Genomic DNA, 27188 nt, shown 5'->3' with positions numbered 1-27188 from the left:
TCAGCCTTAAAAATGAATGAGATACTGCCATTTGCAACAACATGGATGGACCTTGAGAGAATTATATTAAGTGAAACAAGTCAGGCACAGAAAGAGAAATACCACGTGTTCTCACTTATTGGTGGGAGCTAAAAATAAATAAATAAATTCACACACACACACACACAAAAAAAAAAACCGGGGGGGGTGGGAGGAAGAAGACTTAACAACTACAATTCCTTGAAGTGATACGACAAGCAGACAGAAAGGACATTGTTGGGTCGGAGGGAGGAGAGGGAGGGGGGTTTCAGTAATGGGCCACAATAATCAACCTCATTGTATATCGACAGAATAAAACTAAGAGAGGAAAAAAAAAAAAAGGAATATGTAGAAATGGCCTGACTACTCCATTATGTCTTCTAGTGAAATTGTAACCAAGCATTTATGTATTGAAATACAGTAAATATTATTTTCTTATGTCTTTCCTTGTATTTTCTCCTTTATATAATAGGTATGACATTATATCTTTCTTTTTAAATTCTGTCTATGTAAGACATATTTTCTAGAAATTTCATAGGATAATAAAGGGGTATTACAGAATATCTGCAATAAAATGGGGCACTGGTCTAGAAGGATTGAATATTACTGATTGCTTCTCTGCTTTCCTGCATTCTTTATCTCGAAAGAGCAGAAGTTCGTAATTAATTCTATAAGAGCTTTGAATAACATCTGTCTCAATATTGACCCTTCATCTGAATGCAGTGCCCTCCCCAAACAAAAAGAAAAGAAAGAAAGAAAGATAAAAATAGTACAGTAATAGGTGGACTTACCAAGCTTGAAATCTGGATTTTGGAAAAATTCATAAAGAACATTCTGAATCTGCAAATCAAAAAAAAGAAAGAAAGAAAAGAAAAAGTAATAACAAAAAGAGAAATAAAGAAAAATAAACCATATTCTACTTCTCAATTACCACATATTCAGTATTTTAGACTAAAAGCCATCTATAGACTTTCTATTTAAGTCTTGGGTGATTTTTCTAACTCAAGGACAGAAATGGTAATAATTCATATTTAATTTATAAAATACTTAAAGATATATAAAATACTTTCACAGATCTGTCCTCAGTGATTCCCAGCCTTATTGTGTGACAAGGACTGGGATGCTGAGAGTGATCCCATTTTTCCCCTCCAGGGGACATTTCTAGCAATCCTCAGACACTGGCTGTGATGGAGCTAAGGCACCTTTGGTAATTAGCCTGGCAATCCAAAGAATCCTCTATACTTCCTCATTCTTCAATGAGTAAAGTCAAAATCTCAGAGTTCTTCTTAGTTTATTTTTTTAAAATAGATTTTATTTTTTAGAGATCCCATTTGTCCCCCGCCCACACACACACACAGCCTCCCCCACTATTATCAACATTCTGCACCAGAGAGGTACATTTGTTATGATCAATAAACCTACACTGACACATTATTATCACCCAGACTATTGAACCTATTACAGACTATAGTGAACCTATTACACTAGGGTTCACTCTTGGTGGTGTACATTCTATGGGTTTTGACAAACATATAATGACATGTATCCACCATTATGGTACTATACAGAATTGTTTCACTGCCCTAAAAATCCTCTGTGCTTTGCCTATTTGTCCCTTCCTCCCCTGTCGCTCCTGGCAACCACTGATCTTTTTATTGTCTCAGTAGTTCTGTCTTTTCCAGAATGTCATATAGTCAGAATCATACACATTGTAGCCTTTTCAGATTGGCTTCTTTCACTTAGTAATATGCATTTAAGTTTCCTCCATATTTTTTTATGGCTTGATAGCTCATTCCTTTTTAGCACTGAATAATATTTCATTGTATAGATGTACCACAGTTTATTTATCCATTCATCTACTGAAGGATATCTTGTTTGCTACCAAGTTCTGGCAGTTATGAATAAAGCTACTATAAACATCCATGTACAGTTTTTTGTGTACACATAAGTCTTCAACTCATTTGGGTAAATACCAAGGAGAGTGATTGCTGTATTGTACGATAAGAGGATGTTTAGCTGTGTGTGTGTGTGTGTGTGTGTGTGTGTGTGTGTGTGTGTGTGAGAGAGAGAGAGAGAGAGAGAGAGATAAAAACTACATAACATAAAATTTACCAACTTAACTATTTTTAAGTGTACATATATATGTATATATGTAAGTATATTCACACTGTTGTGAAACAGATCTCCAGAACTTTTTCATCTTGCAAATCCATTAAAAACAACTACTCCCCTTTCACTCCTCCCAGCCCTTGGTAACTATCATTCTACTTCCTGATAGATGAATTTGACTATTTAAATACCTCATATATGTGGAATAGTTCAGCATTTGTCTTTTAAGAGTATGTTTAGTTTTATAAGAAACTACCAGTCTTTCAAAGTGCCTTTACCATTTTGCATTCCCAGCAGCAATTCCCAGTTGACAAACTTGGTGGTGTCAGCGTTTTGGATTTTGATCATTATAATAGGTGTGCAGTGGTATATCATTGCTGTTTTAATTTTGCAATTCCCTAATGACATATCTGTTGGGCATCTTTTCATATGCTTATTTGCCATCTGTATATCTTCTTTGTGAAATGTCTGTTCGGGTCGTTTGCCCATCTTTTAATTGGGCTATTTTCTTATTGTTGAGTTTTAAGAGTTCTTTGTGTATATATATATATATATATATATATTTTTTTTTTTTTTTTTTTTTTTTTTTTTTCATATGCTTATTTGCCATCTGTATATCTTCTTTGTGAAATGTCTGTTCGGGTCGTTTGCCCATCTTTTAATTGGGCTATTTTCTTATTGTTGAGTTTTAAGAGTTCTTTGTGTATATATATATATATATATATATTTTTTTTTTTTTTTTTTTTGTCTTTTTCGTGACCAGTAAGGGGATCGCAACCCTTGGCTTGGTGTCGCCCGCACCGCGCTCAGCCAGTGAGCGCACCGGCCATTCCCATATAGGATCTGAACCCGCAGCGGGAGCGACGCTGCGCTCCCAGCACTGCACTCTCCCAAGTGCGCCACGGGCCGGCCCTTCTTTGTACATTTTGGACAAAAGTCCTTTATCAGATATGTCTTTTGCTAATATTTTCTCCCAGTCTGTGGCCTGTCTTCCTTCGCCCATTTTTTGTCATTCACATTAAACAGAAAATATGCATGGTGTTGTATATAACCAATAAGTATTATCAAATCTATGCACACCTAAGATAAAATATTTAACTCTTAGAGTGTTGTTCTCTGGAGCTAAGAGAAACATTCTCTTAGTTCTTGCAATAGTCACACACATACACACACACACACACACACACAAACAAACAAATGGAATCTATGTAATGACAAGTTTGGGGATCTCTGCCAGTGTCAAGATTTTAGAAATCTAGCTGGAATGTTTTTTTTTTTTAATGCTCAAGAGAAAATTGAAGGAATCAACTCTCATGAGCCAGACAGGTCAATAACTGACTTACCTCAGCAGTACTGAAAATTTTGAGGGAGGCTTCTAGCATTACACTAAGTATTCTTTCAATTGCCCTTTTATCACCCACTCCACTTCAGATATACCCCCCCCCCTTCTTACCACTACGACAGGAATCATTCCTTTCGGGTCTAGAATCCACTCATTGAATTGCTCCCGCAGAGCCTGTTTCCGTGCATTGGCCACCTTGACTTTCACTTGGTTTATGAATTCTCTTTGTTTTCTTTTCTGTTCAGCATTGTTCTTCATCTTGGCTACTCTGAAAGATGTAGAAATAGAAAACATGTTAAGACCCTTGGATTTGATTCAGATCGTTCAAATAGCAGAATACAAGAGTTCAGAGCCTCATTTTAATTTTGTACATCTTTTCTACATGAAATCATCCTTGATTCAAGCCTGTAGTGAGTCCTCCTTCCCCTAGCACTTACTGAATTTGGCATTAATCATAGGCTGCTTTCTATTATTTGGTTTTTTATAGAGGTAGGCTTTATTTTATGCAGCTAAATACTATACTAAAGGAGTATTGGCCCCTCTCGCCCTGCCCCACCCCCCAGGATGGTTGTGGGAGGAATAGGGGTTAAAAAAAAAAAAAAAAGAAGTATTGATGGAAAGGTTAATTAGTACAACCATTATGGAAAACTGTATGGAGGTTCCTCAAAAGACTAAAAATAGAATTTCCATATGATCCAGCAAAACCTGTTCTGAGTATTTAACTGAAAGACTTGAAATCAGTTTGTCAAAGAGATGTCTGTACTCCCATGTTCATTGCAGCAGTATTCACAATAGCCAAGTCATGGAATCAACCTAAGTATCCATCAACAGATTAACGAATAAAGAAAATGTGGCACACACACACAATGGAATAGTATACAGCTTTTAAAAAGAAGGGAATTCTCTCATTTGCGAACTGGAGAACATTAAGTTAAGTGAAATAAGCCAGGCACAAAAAGGCAAATACTGCATTGTCTTGTTCTCACTTATATGTGAAATCTAAAACAATTGAACTCATAGAAGCTAACAGTAGAATGGTTGTTATATAGGCCAAGGTTGGGAGAAATGGAGACATGATGGTCAAGGAGTACAAAATCTCAGTTATACAGGAGAAATAAGGTTTTTGTTTAAAGATCTATCATACAGTATGCTGAATATAGTTAATAATTTAGTGTGTTATACAGCTTAAAATTGCTAAGACAGTAAATTTCAAATGTTCTCACCACGGAAAAATAATAAGTATTTGAGGTGATGGATATGTTAATTAGTTTGATTTAATTATTCCACATTGTATTAATAAATCATAACATCTTTTGTACCCTACAATTATATACAATTATAAATTGTCAATTTACAACTTAAAAAATAGTGTGAGAGTAGCCCTGGAAGCTGCCATATATACTATAAAGGCAAAGTAGGATGCACTAAGGCCTTAAGAGAGTGAGCCTCTTTTTTCTCTGAACACAGAAATCATCTGGAAGGACTCTGATTCTAGTCTAGGGTAGAAGCCTGGAAGATGCACTTACAATAAGCATCCCAGGTCATTCTAATGCCTTGGACTAAACTTGAGAAATCTGCCTAGGAGTATATCTTAGTCTTTTGCCTTTAAGTAGCCAGAGTCAAATGCTTTGTTAAACCCTGCTGAAGGCCTGAGCATAACACTTACCCTATGCTCAGCCAGAGCTGCATCACCCAGGTTGCGAATGGGGAAGAATTGTGATTTTAATTGCTCCTATGTTCATCATCCCTATTAGGACTTTGAAAACCCCAAACTGGTTTTGATTGAAATCAAATCAAATGACTCAGAATAATAAAAATAGCTGCTGGTTTCAAATGCGATTTTTTTCCAACAATATTTAAGGCAGGTATTCATCTTCCAAAGAAAGACTAAGACAATCTGACAGATTTTGAAATGCAAAAGGATTTTCAGTAAGAACTGGTAAATCAGATACCTCTAATAATTCAAAAGAAACTACTAAAATCTAAGTCATTATTTTATGCCAATTTAAGACCCTCAAAATTCTCTAGGAAAATAATACTTCAAAAATAAACTTTGAAATTTGAAAATAAAAGCAAGGAAACAGTTTAATAGTGCAGGAGAGTCTGTGTCTGAACTGCTGGAAGATTACTAAGTATTTTACAGGAAGTGTTAAGTTCCTCTGATGCAACTGATAAGCAGCCAAACCTCTTACTACCACTTCTCTCAGAGCCTCTAGTCCCTACTCCGTTTCTCCTGCTCTCCCCCTGCTCTTTCTCCTCCTGCAGCTTTATCTCTCTCCCTCTCTACATATAGCATTCTTAATTTCTGTATTCATTCCTACATGACTCTCTACTCTGTATCTTGGTCTTTCAGTCAGCTTTTCCTCATTATTCATTCATTTGCTCTCTTACTAAGTCAGTCAGTCACTCACTCATTACACAAATATGTATTGGGCACCCATAATGGATTCTGACATTATAAATCTTAGGGTTCAATAGCAGAACGCATAAGTTAAAGATATTGTGTAATAAGTATTGAGTGTCTCTAAATTCTCATGTTACAAAAACACAGACTCACAAAATTGGTTTTCTGTCATATCACCATCTGCTTGAAATATTTTTCTCCCTTTCCTTGTCTGACTAGATACTACATGTGCTTTAGATCTCAGCTCAGACATCATTTCCTCCCACTTATTGTTGCCTACAATTAGAAACAAAATCTAGTTTTGTGCTTCAGGGCCACTGTACATGAGATCCAAATATAATCCAAATGGGTTTTAAGTTGATTGTGTCGCTCATTCAAGGAATGGATAAAATTTCTCTTCTGTAGCTTGCATTATCCTGTGAGGATGTTCACATCAATCAACAGAATTCTAAAGCATCCAAAATCCTTAACTTTGGGCAGTATAGGGTACACATAACCCACAATCAGATTCTAAGTGTAAGGAGACTGGAAAGAAGGAAAAAACTACAGTGTCCTAAATTGTAAAATGGTCACATTCCTGTATGCATGTCTCTTTGCAATATTACTTTGCAGTGCCTCCCATGAAGAGGTGGAGTCTATTTCTGCATTGCTTGTGTTTGCCTGTGACCATGTAATTTACTTTGCCCAATGGGCCATTAGCAAACAGGATGCAAGCAGAAAGTTGAAAAGTGTTTGAACATTGGGTCTTGCCTTCTTTAATTGAACTTGGGAGCCCTTCTACTACCACCTTGGAAATGAGCCTAGGTTCGCCTACTGGATGTTAATCCAATTACCTCCATTGCTTTTGCAAATGGTCAGCCACCCTCTACAAAAACTAATTAAGGCCATCAACTTGAGATAGGAGGTGTTCAGTCTCCATGAGTTCAGGTTTCAGGACACACCTGTGAGTTTCAAGCCACTCCCCAAGGTGTCAGTCCCCTCCTCGAAGCCCTCCCCTAGAGGAGAATCACTGTTGCTTATTGCACCTATTTTCAGTACCAACATGGGGGGACTGAGACTCCAGGGGGCAGACTAATGCAAATCCAGTGGCTGAGCATCCTCAATAGAGAGGAGTTATATAACCCTAGTGGTCGAGCATGCTCAATAAAGTGGAAGTTAATAAACTCAGTGTTTGTTTGTTTTTAAGCTCTGGTAGTCTTAGTTTCACAAAGCTAAACTGGACTACTTGGAGCATGCCCATATTATTCCTGTGATGAGTATTCCTATAAAAATCCATATATGACATGTCTACTTGATTACTATACTTAATTCCTATTTTCTTTTTCTTTAGTCAACATACATCTTACTATCAAATGAGGCACCTGACATAACATGTAATAACCTAAGAAAAATCTAAGTAATTGGTTAATCAATGATATGTGAACAGATAAACAATTAGGCCTATTTGGAATTTTATAAAATGCTGAAGAACATTTATCATGGCATCCTCCCTCATTAAACAGTGATGATTAAGTCCAGAGATTTCAAATTTAAACATTCAATTACTCCAAATTAAGGGAAGTGTGAAAATGAGGTGACTCTCCTACAGACTTTAGGCATTAAGACATATCTCATCATAATCTTATGTATCTAAAAACAAAACAAAACAAAAAAGCAAAATAAAACAAAAACAAAAGAAAATTTTCATCATGAAGGCCGAAGCCAGATTGGAACAGGTTAATTAATTCATATAACAAATATTTATTGAGCATTACTCACAAGACATAGTGCTGGATGATGGAATTCAATAGTGAATATGACAAAGTTCTTATTTAATTATAGGAGCAGAAACAATTGTGATAAGTGCAACGACGGACAAACACAGGATGCTATGAGAACACATAAGGGAAGGTCCTGACCCAATTTCATGATGAAGTGGTATATGAACTGAAGACTAAAGGATTGGTAGGATAAGGTAAAGAGGAAGGAGAAGAGTGATACAGGCAGAGAGAATGGCATATGTAAAGACCCTGATATGGTAAGAAGCATAGTATGTTTGAAAAATTGAAAGAAATCCTGTGTGCCTGGAGTATAGTGTGAGGAGAGAAGGCAGGAGCCGGGGCTAGAAAGAAAGGCAGGGAACAGGTCATATAAGGAAGGTCTTACAGGCCTAGTTAGGAATTTGGGTTTTTATTCTAAAAGTAAAGGGATACCATTGAAAGGTTTCTCATTGGGGAAAAACATAAGATTAGCCTTTTCAAAAAAAAAATCAGTTCAGTTACAGATAAAGAATAGGTTGGAAGAGGGCGACAGTGGATGTAAATACGTGAACTAGGAGACATTGGAATAGTGCAGGTGAGAGATGATGACAGATTTAACTAGGATGAAAGCAGAGGGGGAAGGTCAGAAATGAACAAATTTGATAAAAGAAGGTAAGATCACCAGGACTTAATGATTGAGCAGTGGGGAAGCAGAAGGTGTCAAAATTTATTCCTCAATTTTTGGTTTGGGGACTTAGATGGATGGATAGCCACGTAAAGACAACGACTTGTTGAAACTGAGGTGTTTGTGAAACATCAAAGTGCAGCTATTGAATAGACAGTTGGGTGTACTTGGTGTAGAGCTCAAAGAAGGTGCTTGGGCTAGAGATATAAATCAAAAAGTCATGGATAGATGGTAACAGAAGTCATGTGTTGGAATGAGAACTCTCAGGGTTGCATTATACAGCGATAGGAGAATATGGCCTAGCTCCAAGCTTTAAGGAACCTTAATATTTGAAGATCAGGTAACAGAGAATTAGCCAGCAAAGGACACTGAGAAGGACTAAACAGAAGTAAAAGGAAAACTAGGAAATTACAATATCATGAAAGAGAAGGAAAAGATATTTCAAGATGGAAATGGTCAACATCATTAAATATTTCTAAAAGGTCAAATAAGGATTCCAAACTTTCTACTAGGCGTAGAAGCATGGAGAACATTGTGATCTTGCTAAGTGCCATTTATTGGAAAGAGCCTGGAACAAAAGACAGATAGAACATGCATGTTAAGAAACGTGTGGGAAGTGGGAGAGTGTATATTGACAACTGTTTTGGTAAATTTGACTATGTTTTAGTTATATTCTTTCAACTAAACTCACGTGACAAGAATTATATTTTGTATTTTTTCCCTGTAAGGTATAGCTCAACATTGAGCACTCAGTATTTATGCACTAAATGATTGACTGAGTGAAGACTCCTCAGTAAGTTCAGTTATTAATTCATTCATCTAACGAACATTTCTTAAGCCCCAACTCATGCCAAGCACTGTGTTGCTCAATGCTCAAATATAGGCATGATGGAAAATGGTCTCTGTCTTCAAAGACGTTATGGAGAGGTAAATGAAAATTACACTACAGTGTGTACTAAGGGCTGACATGAGCCTACAGGTACTTCAAAAATATATAAACAAGTACCTCATCCAGACCAGATATGACAGACGGTATCCCAGAGGAAGTGCTACTTGACCTGATTCTTGAAGGACAAGAAGAAATTAGCCAGTTAGAGAAGCAAGGGGAAGGATGTTTTAGACAGCTGGTACTCTGGATTCCAATAGAAGAGACCAGCTGGTGGTTTTAGTTAGTCAACATATATGAGATAGTAAAACTGACATGCATAAAGAATGCAGCCTATGTGGCCTGAGTGGATTAATCAGGGCTTGGTGGCCTGAGTTCATTGTCACTACAAACTGGGAACCTCAGACATAGTGCCTCCAAGACTTGAAGCTGGCCTCGATGGTAAGAATTTCCTATTTCTAAGTGAGGAGGTTAAGTTCCAATTGCACCACCTTTCTGGACAAGAGCTGGGCAGAGACCACTAGAGAAAGGATATTCTCCACTGCAGGGCTGGGAAGCATCTGTTTTGATGGTGTAGTACTGAACTAGGGCAGAGGATGTAAAAACCAAGGCAGCTGCGTATAAGGTCTTCAGCAATTAGAAGGCCAGAACCTCTTCTATGAACAGACAAATCTTACCTTCTTTTGAGGATATTAGTTACTGGATAGTTTAAAATGAATCAATAGAATTATATGGCAAATCCTAGGAATTTCTGGACATCTTAGATAGTCTTAGGTGTTTCTACTCCAGGACCACCACATTTTGTCAGGCATTATGCCAGATATCCAGCCCTAGCTAGAGAGAACTTGACTTAGGAATTCTACCTCAGTCTCTTTAACATTAGGAATGTTATAGAATCTGTTTGGATAAAGTCCTACCCTATACCATTGGATATAATAGCAATTTGAATACCATAAAAATATTTCTCTTGTCTATCCACTCACTTTTGGTATAATCTCCTTTACTGGATTGATAAAGTCTAACACACAATACAGATTGACAAGACAGTATTACTAATATCACCTGTGGAAAGGCACCTGCGGCATTTTCTAGCATAATGTAAGCACAAAGGATTGGCTCAGTAAAGGGGTCACAGCTTGTGTGGAGTGTAAACAGACAGCTGTCTAGAAAGTCACAGTCTCTTGGCTACTGAGGAAGACCCATATCAAGGATAAAACAGTCTGTTCATCTTGCCAAGTCCTAATGCTGGCATTTTGAAAGGATGAGTTAGACATTTTGAGGCTTTTTTTGAAATACAAAAGTAAGTACTTTGAAGTAAATCTTACAACCATTTGCAGATACCTCATTCCAATAGAAACATACACAATGGATTTTGTCACATAGTCTGTATAAATTCCTTAACCACTGTGCATGAGTTAATCTGCAGGGAATAAAAATAAATGAAATAAAGGCCTTTGTCTTTTTCCCTTTTGAATTTTACTTGGTTTATGTATCCTTAATGCTTGAGCATTTATACTGACATTCTCCTCTTCTATGTAGCTGTGGTATAAAAAGTAATTCTTTGGAATACATCTTTGTGATTCTTTCTCTTCATGTATTAAACATTGCATTAATACATAAAGATAATGGAGAGGAGTCACAGAAAAAATGCCCAAAAGATATCTCAAGGTACAGCGCAGACCCCATCTGTTGCTATGAAATACGCAACAGATGTAAGGATCAGAGATCATTGCCAGTGCGGAACTGGGTATGCATTACACAGAAAAAGCCCAAGTTTTTGCTTTGGGTCCCTTAGATCTACTTCCTGGTTCGTTTGAACTGTCATACTAGGATCTTGTGTATCAGGACTGGTAGAGAAAAGAGAAGATTTTATAGTATGTAAAACAGATTTACTCTGTTTCTCTGGAATAGTCTAAAATTTTAACATTAATTACTTCCTTTTTTTTACTGTTTAAAACTTTTTTATTTTCAAAAATATTATACAGTAAAACTGACCTTTTTGGTACATAGTTTTATGAATTTTAACACATACATAAATATGTGTAACCACCACCATAATCAGGCTACTAAAAAGTTTGTAGTCCTATTTTAATAGCAATATTTTTCATTATCAGTTCACAATAAGGTGGTCATGACCTACCAAATATGCATTCCTAATCACTGGAGGAATCAAGCGTCAGAGGGAAAAGATACTAAAAGAAAGTAATATATGAAGGCAAGTAAATGACACAAACAGCCTCCCTTACAGTTTTGCAAAATAGCGTGTAAGAATTGAAGTCCATTACCTTTCATATCTAAAACCTACAAACAGGAGCAATATTCTGTTTTTCAGATAAGTGGCTATCACTATAAAAATTGTTCCAAATAAGTAAGGAGTGTCTTCTTTACCTATTGCTCAGAGATGAACCCCTTTCTGTCCTCGGAAGTAAGCAGATGGAAACTTTTTGGATCAAGTTGAGGCAAATGAACACTTTAATATTATCAGCAGAAGATAAAATCTTAACAAACAAAACAAAATTCTTATTTCTTTTTTCTTGAATATATATAAGGAAAATGCTCATTCCTAAAGTAAATGGACTTCACCAAAGTTCTGTAATGAATTGAGGACAACACAAAAAATGATATAATTCAGAGAATTTATAAAAGCAGGACTGTTTTTGCTAAGACTGCTGGGTATACAAGCTTTAAGTCAGTAGGCATTGGAAGCAGAACACACTGTTGTAAAGCATCCTTAGGATTTCTGAATATTTTCGAAATGCCTGACACTGTCATCTTTAAACATATAGATCTTGGATTTTCACCAGACTAATGAAGCTCTAATCCTAACAAACCAGGCAAGAAAACATCTTTAATTACTTTAACTCTTTCATGAAATTCCTACAACAGTGTCGCTCCAATAGAAACTTAATGCTCTCATCAAGCCTCAAATGACTCTAAGTATTTAAACTTCAATTTCAAGAAACATCAGTGAGACAGCCTAATGCCAGGAGGTTTATGTACTGATTGAGATTTTTACATCTCTAACAGGGGGAAGGGTTTGCCAACATATCAGTTTATAGCCTTAACACCAGTTCCCAAATTGTAAATATTTCTTATGGAAATAAATCTACTTCAATCTAATTTATTGCTCCGCAAGAACAGATAGTGAGGAGAAATGTTCCTTAAGCTATTTATTAAATTTAATGACACTGCTTCCTGCACGCTGCTAGAACTTTTCATTAGTACTAATACTCCCTTAATAGCCATGGCTTCTCTTTAATTTGGTCTTGAAACGATTGTGTGCATAATAACCTCATGTGGAACTTGTTTTAAATGTATTCCTAGAGGTTCTCTTTCAGAAGATCTGAGGAAGAATCTAGGAATCTGCACTTTTAACCACGCACCCTAGGTGATTCTGATGTCAATGGTAGGCAATCACACTCTTCTACAGTTTCAACTGAAAGTGAAAATTCCATGTCCACACATAATATAAAACAAAATAAGAGTTCTGCACACATCTCTTACTTTATTCCAGAGGGACTTATGTGCCTAATTTTAAAATGAGTATTATACTAAAGCTTCTAATTAGTTGTTTACCCTATAGGAAGGACACTGAAACAAGTCACAAAGAATTTTGGGTTCCTTTATAAATTTTACTATTGGTTTCTACACCAGAAGATATTCAAAGGAAAACATAGAGATTCAGGAATAGGTTCAGAGATTCAAAGGATATTCTTCGTTTTTTAGATCAGGAAGAGACCTGATAGATATAACTTAGACTGGAGTCAGCAAATTACAGCATAGGGGCCAAATCTGGCCCACAGTCTGGTTTTGTATAGCTTGAAAGCTAAGAGTGGTTGTTACATTTTTAAACACATTTTTAAAATAAAAAGAATAGTATTTTGTGGCATGTGAAGATTATATGAAATTCAAATTTCATTATCCAGAAGTAAAGTTTCATTGGAATACAGCTGTGCTCATTCATTTACATATTGCCTAAGGCTGTTTTTGCACTATAACAGCAGAATTGAGCAGCTGTGATTCAATTTGCCAGGCAAAAAGCTTTTAATTTTTATGTAATCAAATTTATCAATATTTTCATGATCTTGTATCATAGTTATAAAGGATTTTCTCTGATATAAAAGAATTTAACCCTTGGTTTCTATGGCCAAGCTACCTCTGTCCCCACCACCCCAGCCCCTTCAGAAGCCCCCACGGTCCCTGTCACGGCCTTGGTAGACACCCGATCATAACTTCCTCTGTCACCGTGATGATCATCTCCATAGTTACTCCCCATATGACAGCCTCCTGGCCCCCTTCCTTGGCCATCTGGTTTAGGGACCTTACATTGGTTGCATTCATTCCTCCAAGAGAAGTTCATGTTCTCACATGTAGGATTAGGACACTTCCAGTCCCCAGCTTGTTGCTGTCTTCCACCTCTACCACCTCCACTGGGGAATCCTCCCCAGCCACCAGCACCACTTGTCACCACCTCCATAGCCTCCACGGCCCACAGGTCCTCCTCACCCTCGGCCTCCACGACCAGCGCCACCATCATAATTGGTCTGCTCAGCGAGTAGCAAATGAGACTTTGATAGGATTCCTGGAGAATTTTTTACCATCAAACTAGTCAATAGCTGCTTTAGCAGAAGGTAGGTCATGAAATGAGACCGTTGCCTCTCCCTTCAGCTTACCAGTTTCTCTGTCTGTGTACAAATTAATCATGGGCTGTCCCATTTTCTTGTCTGTCTTAATAATACTAATATGCTTGAAGTAATCAGCCACAGATGCAATTGTAACATTCTCACCCAGGACTTGCACAAAGAGGGTATTGTCTGAATTATCCTGTTCAGAGTCATAACGTGATCCTGGGGGCCACCAAATTTATTGAAGCCACTATGGTAACTTCCATCCACGCTGCCTCTGCCTCTATGGCCACCTCCATGACGTATGGGTTCACAGCCACCACTGCTGCAGTTGTAGCCACTGCCACTGCCCCTGCCGCAGCCCCCATGGTCCTGCTGGCCTCCCCGCTGCCACTGCTGCCACCACGACCACTCTGGTCCTGATTGCCATAACCACCACTGCCACCACTCGTGGAGGGCTGATCTTGGCCATAGTTACCTCCACCCCCCACTCTGCTACTGCTGCTATTACTGTTATACTAGTTCTGCTGTCTATAGCCCTAAGGGGGATTATAGGAACTCTGTTGCTATCCACCATAGCCAGACTGTTGGCCATAGCCCCCACCTTGGGGGCTTCCCACAGCTGCTTCTCTGAGAACTGCTACCATAACTTCCCAAGGTACTGCTGGGAGCTGGCTGTTAACCATAGCCAGGGTAGGAGTACTGTTGCCCATAAGAGGATTGGGAACTCTGGCTACTACCATAGCCATCATCAGTTGAGCCATTTCCCTGGGAGCTGAGTGAGTGCCATAGCCTGTTCTGGGTCTGTCCATAAGAAGAATCATAAGTTCTCTGTCCATAGCCTGAAGTGTCTGCTGACTGGCTGTAACCACTAACTCTGCTGTCTGTAGAGCTGATTGCTCTGCTGGCAGTAGCCTTGCGCACGCTGTGTGGAGTAGGCCCCGTACCTTTTGATTGCTTGTTGGGAATAATCATTTGAGGCCATGTCTGCACACACTCACACAGACCAACAAGCCAGAGGATTCTAACGCCACAGAGCACCATTGCCTCGAGGACAAAAAATTCATCATTAATTTGGGTGAAAATGAAATGATCATCTCCGTAGGTACTGAAAAAGCATTTAACAAAATCAACCATCAGTCTTGATTTTTAAAAATCACTCTATAAGATAGAAATTTAGGTACATTTTCCCTGCTGTGATAAAATATGTTTTTCAGATCCAAATGGAGTAGAATTAATACATTTTAAAAACTACACATGGTGAAGCAGTGACACAAGAAACATTTCTACTAAAGTATGCAAGACAAGGATGCCTATATCACCACTATTATTTAACACTGTATCAGAGGTAATAGCCAATGTAATTAGGCAGGAGAAAGCTGCTAGAAGTATAAAAATTGAAAATAAAGAAGGAAACTAGTATTATTTGCAGACAATATGGTTGCCTCTGTAGAAAACCCAAGAAATCAACTAAAATTTTCCTGTAAGAGAACTCAGTAAGGTAGTAGGGCACAAAAATATATAGAAATTAATAGCTTTCATGTGTACAGGCTACATTAAGATAGAAAATGTAATCAAAGAAAGTCCCACTTACGATACCAACAAAAAATAATAAAATAACTAGTAATAAACCTAACAGGAGAGATATAAAACCTATGTAAGAAACTTTAAGACAACACTGATAGATACAAAAGAAGATGAGCAAATGGAAAGTCACATACTCTCACACAGAAATAATCAACATTATTAAAGATGCTAGTTTTCTAAGTTAATTAATGAATGTAATCAAATTTCAATAAAGATTTCTTTAAGGTTGGTTTTGGTTTTTCTCCCCACTTTTTTTTTTTTCAAGTAGACAAGTTAATACTAAAGTTAAAGGGGCTGGCCAGTAAGCTTAGCTGGTTAGAGCACAGTGTTATAACACCAAGGTCAAGGGTTCAGATCCCCACAATGGCCAGCTGCCAAAAAAAAAAAAAAAAAAAAACCATCTGCAGACACTAAAATCAAAGGTGCTGAATGAAGCAGGACTGACCAGTTAGCACACTTGGTAAAGCATGGTGCTGATAACACCAGGCTCAAAGGTTAGGATCTCCATTTCGGCCAGCTACCAAAAAAAAAAAAAAAAAAAATGCTGAAGTTCATATAAAAAAGTAAACACACAATAATAGCCAGGAGACATCAGAAAAAAGAAGAGCAAGTAGGGGGAACCAGCACTGTCAGATTTGTTAAAATAAAAGTCTCGATAATTAAAGCAGTATTAGTGCATGAAAGTAGACCAATGGAACAGGATAGAAAAATCCAGAAATGTACTCCGAAATATACAGGAATTGAGTAATAAAGGATCATCTCAAATCAGTTGCATAAAGATAGACAGACTATTCAACAATTCTTATTGGAACAACTAAATAGCCATTTGAAAAAGGATAAAGTTGAATACATATCTCACATATTTCACTAGGATAAATTCCAAGTGAATCAGTATTTAAAATTAAAATAATAATAATTCCAGAAGAAAACATGGGAGAATTCTTTCAATATTTTGAATTGTAACAGTGACTCAAAATCCAGACATCATAAAATAAAAGTTAAATTCAACTACATAGAAATAAAAATCTTCTGCATGACAAAAGATAAATGACAGGTGAAAAATAGGGGGAAATATTTGTAATTTTTATCACATGCTTTTGTGTATGAGAAAGAAAATTAAAAATCCATATTTGCATTTGCTTATGTATGCATAAAGAAACTGTGAGGATCCATAGAAAACTAAAAACAGTGCTTATCTATGGCAGAAGTGAAATAACGGGTAGATGGAGGATATGAATGGGAGGCAAACTTTTCAGTGTATAACTTTTTATACATTTTGGCTTTTAAACCAGGTGAATATATTGCCAATCTGGAAAGGCAAATATTTAAAAAGTCTCAACTGTCATTTAGCTTACTTTCCAGTGCAGGGAGACAAATAAATATACCCTTGGAGTCTTAGTGAGATAATTAAATCCATGAATAGAAGGAATTTACTTAATATACTTAATTAGTCTGCACAGTGCCTTGAAAAAGTGAGGCACGTAGTAGTAGTTCAATAAACACTTTAAAAATTACTATAAAATCACTTCTAAGTACTATTTCTGTGATAACATTATTGTTCTAGCTTTTCAATGTAAGGAGACAGATCATCAGTTGAAAAATGACAAATTTTACCTGTTGCAGATAGTGTCGGGAACATGTATTTTCAGATCTTCTGTGACATCTCTCATCACCCTCTGGTAACCAGACATTCCTGAGTCTTTGATATAATAAGTATTGTTTCTCATTAAATATTCCCCCAAATTATTAATTGGATCAAACTTGGTTGGAATATCAATTTGTGTCAAAAGCTTCTTATTTTCCACCTGTGTTAACATTTTCTCCACTCCAGGAACTATGGTGGGTAGAAGTTTGTCAAGCAAATATGCACGAGTATTCACTGTCATGTTTTCAGTATTAAACCACTCTTTGGCCAAATTATCTCTAGGGAGTTTTTTTTCAGTCTTTTTTTCTAGTTCCTTCTTCAGATTATCCTTATCTATTATTTTCTGCTGCATTGCTTGGGCTCTTGCCTCCAGTCTTTCAAAAAGACTTTTCTTCCATGGTTGTTCTGGCTTTGATTTCATTTCAGTTTTATCTATACCAAAAATCACTTTTGCAGGTTTTCTAACCACAATATTCCTTAGGACTTCAGTTTTAGGGTCCTTTACTGAACCAGTTGAGATTTCTGGTTGCCCCTCCAGGTTTAATTCTGAGGGGGAAGAAAAGAAAAATGTAAGAAATATTATAAATAGATTTTAATCTGTGTGACTTTAGAATATTATCAGAGAAAAGATTTTTTTACATCTATTTACATGATGTATTGGGAGCACTGTCAGCTGCAAGCAAGTAACAGAAAATCAGACACAAATGACTTTAACCATAAAGACATTTACTGTTGACTTAATCAGAAGTCATTCAACAGCTCAGTGATTTCATTAAGTAACTAGCCTGTTTCTGTTGCTCTTCAGTCATTTTGTGTGTGTGTGTGTGCTTGTACCTCTTGATCACATGAAAGCTATTACAGCCCCAGATATCACTTCTTCACAGGAAAAAAGGACTGAGGACAAAGGGGCTTTCGCCTCTTGAGGCTATGTTTCATTATGCGAGATGAGAAGATCTCCCATACTCCTACAACCAAGACTTCTTTTTTTTTTTTTTTTTTTTTTTTTTTTTTTTTTTTTTTTTTTTTTTTTTTTTTTTTTTTTTTCCTTTTTGTCTTTTTTTCGTGCCCAGCAACGGATCGCAACCCTCAGTGTCGCGCCCGTACCGGACCGGGACCGGCTACGGGATCGCAACCCTCGGTGTTGCTCCCGCACCTCACTCAGCCAGTGAGCGGCCGGTCTGTATGTGGGATCCAAACCTTCGGCGGGAGCGCCACCGCGCTTCCCAAGCGGCGCACTGTAGCAGTGCGCCACCGGGCCGGCCCTACAACCAAGACTTCTATTTACAATTCATTAGCCCTAACAAGAATACATACCTACCCCTAGACCAATTGCTGGTAAAGGTAAGTGAGACCATGAATAGTTTTGACCAATCACAATTCATTACTTGATGTCAGGATTTGGACCAAGTTTCTCTGATATCAAGTGATTTCCATCAGCTACAAAATTGAGGTTCAGTTGGCAGGCAAAAAAGTGGGGAAATGTGTGCTGAATAGGCATTGAAGAGAGTCTACCATACATGTATATTTAAATATATTTCTTCCCACTCATATTTCTTGCCTCTTTCATGTTTTGGTTTTGAAAATGCTTGATGGAAATATTAGACCAAAATGGTAGACTGAGAACAAGCATCTACATTCCCTTCTTACCTAAATCTCTAGAAATGACAGGAAAGGTTATATGTGTATGTGTGTGTCTGTGAGAGTTTTTAATACATGCATAAGAATGCTGAGGACCTCTGAAAAATGTAAGGCAGGTGGGATTCGATTAATCGAAGGAACTATAGCTGCAAGCAAAAAGATACAGGAGGAGACTACTGTGAAATTTGGGAGCAGTATTGAGGTACCCCAAGTTTAGAGGATTTACATATGGGTACCAAGAATGATTTTTACATGTATATTTATCTCCATTTGAGCTAATCATCAGGCACAAGAGCCATTCGCTCCTGCCCCAGAATAAGGAGTTTAGATGTTTGGGCTAGACAGGCAGGATTTCCATACACACAGAAGATTAATTTTTAATAGGCTCAATGTCTGCACATCTTACTCCTCCTCCACAATCACTGGCAGCAAACTACAGAAAATGGAAAACTTTTTCCACATAAAAACAAACGGAATCTCAAATAAAAATGTAAGCTCACATGTATAAGACTCACAGAATATTTAAGGAAGACCATCTCCACGACTAAATTCAACAAATGCAATAATTAATACCACCCAAAGAAAAACCATTACTAGAACAAATGTAAAGAGTCTCTAAAGGAATTTTAATTAATATCCTCAGAATAGAGGAATAAAAAGAATGTTATGAATGTTATGAAAGAAAACCAATTAAGAGGACTTGGACACGTAATGCTCAGATACTGGTTTCTAATATCATTCTCCAATTAAAAAAAAAATCATGGCTCCTTGGAGAAATGGCAGATTCTAGGATTGGGACAAGAAATATAAAAGATGAGCCTGGAGCATCTTGTAGTGCCAGAAAGTAAAGAAGTGCTCAAAAAAGCCCTACAGTAAATAAATAAGTGGGGGAGAAAAGACAATTCTCCATGCAGAAGCATTTCAAATAATTTATGTAGATACTCAGCCCTCAAGGAGGTAGAGCATAACTCCCTTCTCCTTAAGTATGGGCTTCTCAAAGTGACTTCCTCCCAAAGACTACAGTATGGAAATGGGAGGAAAAGAATAATGTCACAGTGGAGAAACATGAAAAATACTACACCAGCCTGATGATTAATACTAACATCAACAGTTATAAGTCATGTTCATAGCATATACCTTTGATACGCTGTGATAAGAATGGCACTTCGGGTATTTTTTGTTTTGTTTTGTTTTGTTCTGCTTTTTTGGTGGCTGGCTGATAGGGGAATCCAAACCCTGGACCTTGATGTTATCAACATTGTGCTCTAACCAACTGAGCAAACCAGCCCGCCCCAAGAATGGCACTTTATCTCTGTAGTCTTCATCCCCCAAAAACTATAACTCGAGTCTAATCACAATAAAAAAAATCAGACAAATCCCAACATAGGGACATTCTACAAAAATACCTGGCATACTCCTTAACACTATCAAGGTCATCAAAAACAAGGAAATCTGAGAAACTATCAGAGCAAATAAAAGTCTAAATAGACATAACAATTAAATATAATATGCTGGGGCCGGCCCGGTGGCGCACTGCTACAGTGCGCCGCTTGGGAGCGCGGCAGCGCTCCCGCCGAGGGTTCGGATCCCACATACAGACCAGTTCCCGCTCACTGGCTGAGCGAGGGGCGGGCGCAGCACCGAGGGTTGCAATCCTGTTGCCGGTCCCGGTCCGGTACGGGCGCAACACTGAGGGTTGCAGTCCGTTGCCGGACATGAAAAAAGACAAAAAGGAAAAAAAATAAAAAAATAAAAATAAAAATAAATATAATATGCTAACCTAAATGGAATCCTGGAACAGTCAGAAGACCTTAGGTAGAAACTAAGGAAATATGAATGAAGTATGGACTTTCATTAATAATAACGTATTAATATTGGCTCATTAATTGTGACAAATGTGACATATAATGTAAGATATTGGAGGTAAAACTTGCTGTGGGGTAGCAAGAACTCTGTATTATCGTCACAACTTTTTTTTAAATCTAAAAGTATTCTAAAATTAAAAGTTTGTTTAAAAAAAAAGAAACTGGTGCACCTAGGGACCTCAGCAGCCATGGTCAGCCCCCACCACTGCTGCGGACACCACTGCCACACAGGAGACCAACCAGAACACCACCACAGCCATATCCACTGCAAGGCTGGCCTGCTGCCACAGCAGTAGCCACCACCACTGTGCAGGCGGCCCACAGACCACTTGACTACATTGACACAAGGAAAGTCACCAGTAGAGCCTGGAGGAAGAGGTGAGCAAACGTAGACCTGTGACCCAGTGGCCCAACCCACAGGGGGAATTACACTGCCACACGCTGTTGCACACATTCAGGTGGGAGGTACGTGCACCACATGACTGCCTTGATCTGGGGAGAGACAACATGGAACTCCCCAAGAGTGCAGAAACCAGGACACCCAAATAGAGTAAGAAAGAAAATTCCAAATCACCAACAACCTATTCACCAACCGTGGGAAGCAAGGACCCAGAAGGATCTTCTGCCTGTAGGACACAGGAAAGAGAAACCCCACCCAGGGTCACCCACTCAAACTGAGGAGCTCCAATATACCCGAGTGCACCCATCAGGGTGACAGGAAACTAGCCAGGATACCAAAAAGCCAACCCAGGGTCACCCGCCCCAGCCAAAGAGTGACAGAGTACCCAGGTGCTTCTCCCAAGAACTTGAGATCTTGCCCACATCCTCAATGAACCAACATAGTGTCACTAATCTCAGCAAGGAATCACTAAGTGCACCAGTGTGTAGGCCTTGGAGGCACTCACATGCAACTCCAACACTGAAAACAGTGTGTAATGTTGAATATACTAATTATCCTGATTTGAGCATCATATATTGCACACAGGTACTGATATTCAACACTGTACCCCAGATATGTTTTAATTAAATTATGTTTCATTCATAATTATGTTTTAATTTTTTAAAAGTTCATAAAAAGAAAAAAGAAACTAAGCAAACCAATAAAGAGAGAAAACACTTGGCAATGAAAAAGGCTTATTATTGCAAAAAAAAAAAATCAATACTTGGCCTGAACATCATAAAATATTAAATAATCAATCAGCAAGCTGGAAGATCAAGCCAAGATGAATCAAAATGGAAAGGAAATAATAAAATAATAGACGACAGATCCAGGACTTTTAATATTCATCTTAAAAAACTATCAGGTGTTAAGCAAGAATGTAGACATAAGGAAATATTCAAAGAAAGAATGCAAGAAAATCTCTCAGAACTGAAGACAGACACAAATCTTCAGCATTAAAAAGCTTACCAAATGAGGCTTCCATTTGAGATGATAAAAATTTTCTGGAAGTAGATATTGGTGATAGTTGCATAACATTGTGAACATTGTGAATTTACTTAATGGCACTGAAATGTACAGTTTAACATAGTTTAAATGGTAAATTTCATGTTACATATACTTTAACACAAATCTTAAAAGGCCTGCCAAATAAACAATGCAATATCAGGGGCTAGCTGGTTATCAAGAAGTTAGAGTACAGCCTATAACACCAAGGTTACAGGTTCAGATCTCCGTACCAGTCAGCCATCACTACCACAAAAAAAAAGAAAAGCAATATCATTTTGTACTCCATAAATATATACAATTATCATGTGTCAATTGAGAAAGATAAATTTAAAAGAGAGGGGAAAAAAGAGAGACAAATAGAATAGCAATTACCAGACTCAGAGAAAAGGAGTGGGTGAGGCAGGGAAAGGTTGATAGACCGGTATAAAGTTACAAAGTTACAGTTAGAAGGAAGAATAAGCTCTGGTTCCCTGGGGTGACAATAGCTAATAATATTGTATTGTATATTTCAAAATAGTCACAAAAGAGGATCTTGAATGGTATAAACACAAAGAAATGATAAATGTTTGGGTGATATATATGCTAACTATCCTGATACAGTATACACATGAATTGAAACAACAAATTGTACCCTAAAAACATGTACAATGAAAAAAATAAAATAAAAAATGAAAATAAACAATGTAAGATACAAGATGTTTAAAATACAAAAATAAATTGATTTACTAGGTACTAACAATTAATAACCAATCAGGAATATGTTTTATATTTTTAATAGACAATTAAAAATATAATCTTATAAAATTTCTTCTCACAATGGCAACAAAACTTCAAAATGTCTAGAAATAAATTGAACAAAAATGTGTCATTGCAGGGCCAGCCCGGTGGCGCACTGGATAAGTGCGCCGCTTGGGAAGCGCGGCGGCGCTCCCGCCCGAGGGTTCGGATCCCACATACAGACCGGTTCCCGCTCACTGGCTGAGCGAGGCGCGGGAGCAACACCGAGGGTTGCGGTCCCGTTGCCGGTCCCCAGTCCGGTACGGGGGCGACACTGAGGGTTGCAATCCGTTGCCGGACACGGAAAAAGACAAAAGACAAAAAAAAAAAAAAAAAAAAATGTGTCATTGCAATACAGAGAAAATTACAAAACTATACTGAAGTGGTACTGGCATAGAATAGACATATAGATCAATGAAATAGAATTGACAGTCCAAAACTAAACCCATACATCTATGACTAATTGATTTTTGGCAAGGGTGCCAAGACCATTCAATGGGGAAAAACAGTCTCCTCAACAAATGGTGCTGTGACAAATGATATCCACATGCAAAAGAATGAAACTAGACCTCTACTTCATACCATACACAAAATTAGTCAACTAGTTTTAACAGGCATATACACAACGCTCACCCAACAACAACAGAATACACATTGTTTTCAAGTCCATATGGGACATTTTCCAGGATAGACCATATGTCAGGCCAGAAAACAAGTCTCAATAGATTTTAAAAAATAGATATCATATAAAGTATCTTCTTTGACCAAAACAGGATGAAGTTAGAATCAATAAAGGAAAACTAGAAAATTTTAAAATCTGCAGAAATTAAACAACACATTCTTAAACAACCAATGGGTCAAAAGATAAATCACAAGGGATATTAAAAAATACTCACAGACAAATGAAAATTAAAATAAAACATACCAAAATTTATGGGATGTAGTGAAAGCAGGGCTCAGAGGGAAAATTATAACTATAAGTGACTACATTTTAAAAAAAGAAAGATCTCAAATCAATAACCTAACTTTACACCTTAAGAAACTAGAAAAAGTAGAGCAAACTAAGCCCAAATAAATGTTAGAGTGGAGGTAAATAAAATACAGAACAGAAAAACAGTAGAGAAAATCAATGAAAACGAAAGCTGGTTCTTCGAAAAGATTGACATAATTGACAAACCTGTAGTTACACTGACCAAAGAAAAAAAGACAGAAGACATAAATAACTAAAATGAGAAATGAAAGTGGAGACATTACCATGAACCTTACAAAGATAAAAAAAATTGTGAGGATTCTATGAATAATTATACACCAATACATCAGATAACCTAGAAGAAATGGACAAATTCTCTGAAATACAGAAGTTACCTAAACTGATGCTAGAAAAATAGAAAATCTCAACAGGCCTCTAACAAGAGATTGACTCTGTGATAAAAAAAAAAATCTCCCTACAAAGAAAAGTCTCATATGAGATGGCTTCAGCAGTGAATTCTATCAAACATTTAATGAAAAATTAAAACCATTTTTTACCAAACTCTTTGAAAAAAATTGAAGAGGGAACACTTTTCTAACTCATTCTATGAGGCCAGCAGTAAGCCAGATAAAGACACCTAAAGAAAATTACAAACCAATATTCCTTGTGAATATAAATACAAAAATCCTCAACAAAATATTAGTAAAAATCAAATTCAAAAGCACATTAAAAGGATTCTCACCATGACTAAGGGGGATTTATCCCAGGAATGCAAGAGTAGTTCAACCTTAATGTTGAAAATCATTGTAATCCATCACATTAATAGAGTAAAAGGGAAGAACCATATGATCATCCCCATGCAGAAAAGGTATTTGACAAAATCAAACATCCTTTCATGATTGAAAACTCTCAGAAAACTGAGAATAGAGGGAAATTTCTCAAAATGATAAAGGGTATTTATTTTAAAATCCACAGCTAACATCATACTTAATGGAGAAAAACTGAAAAATTTCCCACCTCAGATCAGGAACAAGATAAGAAGGCCTGCTTTCACCACTGCTGTTCAACATTGTCCTGAAAGTTCTAGCCAGAGCTATTAGATAAGGGGGAAAAAAACGGCATACAAATTGGAAAGGAAGAGGTAAAACTCTATTACAGATGGCATGATTCTATACATAGAAAAATATGAAAGAATCCACAAGAAAACTACTAGAGCTAGTAAACAAATTCAGCAAAGTTGCAGGATACAATATCAACACACGAAATCAGCTCTGTTTCCATACAACAGCAACGAACAATCCAAGAAGGAAATCATGAAAGTAATTCCATTTACAATAGCACCTAAAATAATGAAATACTTAGGAATAAATCTAACCAAGGAGGTGGAAACTTGCATGCTGAAAACTACAAAATATTGCTGAAAGAAATTAAAGAAGACATAAATAAATGGAAAGATATCCCAGTACATGGATAGGAAAACTTAACATTGTTAAGATGCCAATTCTACCCAAAGTGATCTACAAACAAAATTCCAACAGACTTTTTTTCAGGAATAGAAAAGCTCATTCTATCATTCAGATGGAATTGCAAAGGACCCTGAATAGCCAAAACAATCTTGAATAAAACGAATAAACATGAAGAATTCACACTACCCAAATGTGACTACAAAGCTATAGTAATTAAAACGGTATGGTACTGGCATAAGGACAAACATACGGACAAATGGAATAGGATAGAAGACCAAAAATAAACTCTCATATATAGTCAATTGATTTGTGACAAGGGTGCCAAGACCATTCAATAGAGAAAGGACAATTTTTTCAATATATGGTGCTGGGAAAACCAGACATCCCATGCAAAAGAATAAAGTTGGTTTTTTACCTTACACCATATACAAAAATGAACTGAAAATGAATCAAAGACTTAAACTTAAGAGTTAGAACTATACTTTCCATATCCACTGGTATATCTACACAATACAATACTATTCTGCTATAAAAAAGAATAAAATTTGCAACAACATGGATGGACCTAGAGAGAATTATATTAAGTGAAACAAGTCAGGCACAGAAAGAGAAATATCACATGTTCTCACTTATTTGTGGGAGCTAAAAATAAATAAATAAATACACAAATAACCTGGGTGGGGGGGAAGAAGACACAACAATTACAATTCCTTGAAGTTGATACAACAAGCAAACAGACAGGAGGTTGTTGGGAGGGAGGGGGGAGAGGGAGGAGGGAGGGAGGTTTCAGTAATTGGCCACAATAATCAACCACATTGTATATTGACAAAATAAAATTTTTTAAAAAAAGAGAACTATACAGCTCTTAGATGAAAACTTGGGGAAAATCTTCATGACATTGGATTTGACAATGACTTTCATGCATATGACACTAAAAGCACAAGAAATAGAAGAAAAATAGATAAATTGAACTCCATCAAAATGAAGAACTTTTATGCATTAAAAATACAAGCAAGGGCCGGCCTGGTGGTGCACTGGAGAGTGTGCCGCTTGGGAGCGCGGCAGCGCTCCCACCGAGGGTTCAGATCCCATGTGGAGACCGAGTTCCCGCTCACTGGCTGAGCGTGGTGCGGGCGCAACACTGAGGGTTGCGATCCCGTTGCCAGTCCCTGGTACGGGCGCGACACCGAGGGTTGCGATCCCGTTACTGGTCAGTAAAAAAGACAAAAAAGGAAAAAAAAATACAAGCAAAAACTGAAAAGATGATCTACTGAATGAGAGAAAATACTTGCTAACATATGTGAGGATACTTGAAAAAGTTCATGGAAAAGTTCATATTATCTTTTAAAAGTATTTTTCTGTGAACTTTTTGAGGCACCCTCATATCTGATAAAGCATTAATATTCAGAATATAAAGAACTTCTAAAACTCAATAACAATAAAACAAATATCCTAGTTTTAAAAAGGGCAAAGGACTTAGGGGCCGGCCTGGTGGCGCACTGCTACAGTGCGCCGCTTGGGAGTGCGGCGGTGCTCCCGCCGAGGGTTCGGATCCCACATACAGACCAGTTCCCGCTCACTGGCTGAGCGAGGTACGGGCACGACACCGAGGGTTGCGATCCCGTTGCCGGTCCCGGTCTGGTACGGGCGCAACACTGAGGGTTGCGATCCGTTGCCGGACACGAAAAAAGACAAAAAAAATAATAAAATAAAATAAAATAAAAATAAAAAGGGCAAAGGACTTAAAGAGACATTTCTCCAAAGAAAACATACAAATGGCCAATAGGCACATGAAAAAGTACACAACATTGTTAGTTATCAGGAAAATGCAAATTATAACTACAATGAGATACCACTTCACACAAACGTGGTTATAATAAAAGAAAACCAAAAAAAAAAAAAAAAAAAAAAACCCAAAAAAAAAAAAAAAAAATTTGAAGCAATTGGAGCCCCCGGGCCTTAATGGGGGAAATGTAAAAAGGGGC

The 27188-nt window shown here is 37.3% G+C and overlaps 1 protein-coding gene across 1 annotated transcript in view; it reads right to left on the bottom strand.

Moving 5' to 3' along the window:
- The window catches only part of LOC103585946 (EF-hand calcium-binding domain-containing protein 5-like), a gene marked incomplete at its 3' end in the record, with an annotated part of 75162 nt that overhangs the window by 29116 nt on the left and 18858 nt on the right, over positions 1-27188 (bottom strand). Inside the window, exons 4-6 of the mRNA XM_008567056.1 lie at positions 17010-17586; positions 3581-3737; positions 810-858 (exon numbers count right to left, since the gene is read on the bottom strand). Coding sequence (XP_008565278.1) covers positions 810-858; positions 3581-3737; positions 17010-17586 — 783 coding nt within the window. The remainder of the gene's footprint in view (positions 1-809; positions 859-3580; positions 3738-17009; positions 17587-27188) is intronic.

The sequence above is a fragment of the Galeopterus variegatus genome, unplaced genomic scaffold (assembly GCF_000696425.1).
Source record: "Galeopterus variegatus unplaced genomic scaffold, G_variegatus-3.0.2 Scaffold288, whole genome shotgun sequence".
Taxonomy (NCBI): domain Eukaryota; kingdom Metazoa; phylum Chordata; class Mammalia; order Dermoptera; family Cynocephalidae; genus Galeopterus; species Galeopterus variegatus.
Note: the sequence above shows the minus strand (reverse complement) of the source record. Positions and strands in the feature narration are given on the sequence as shown.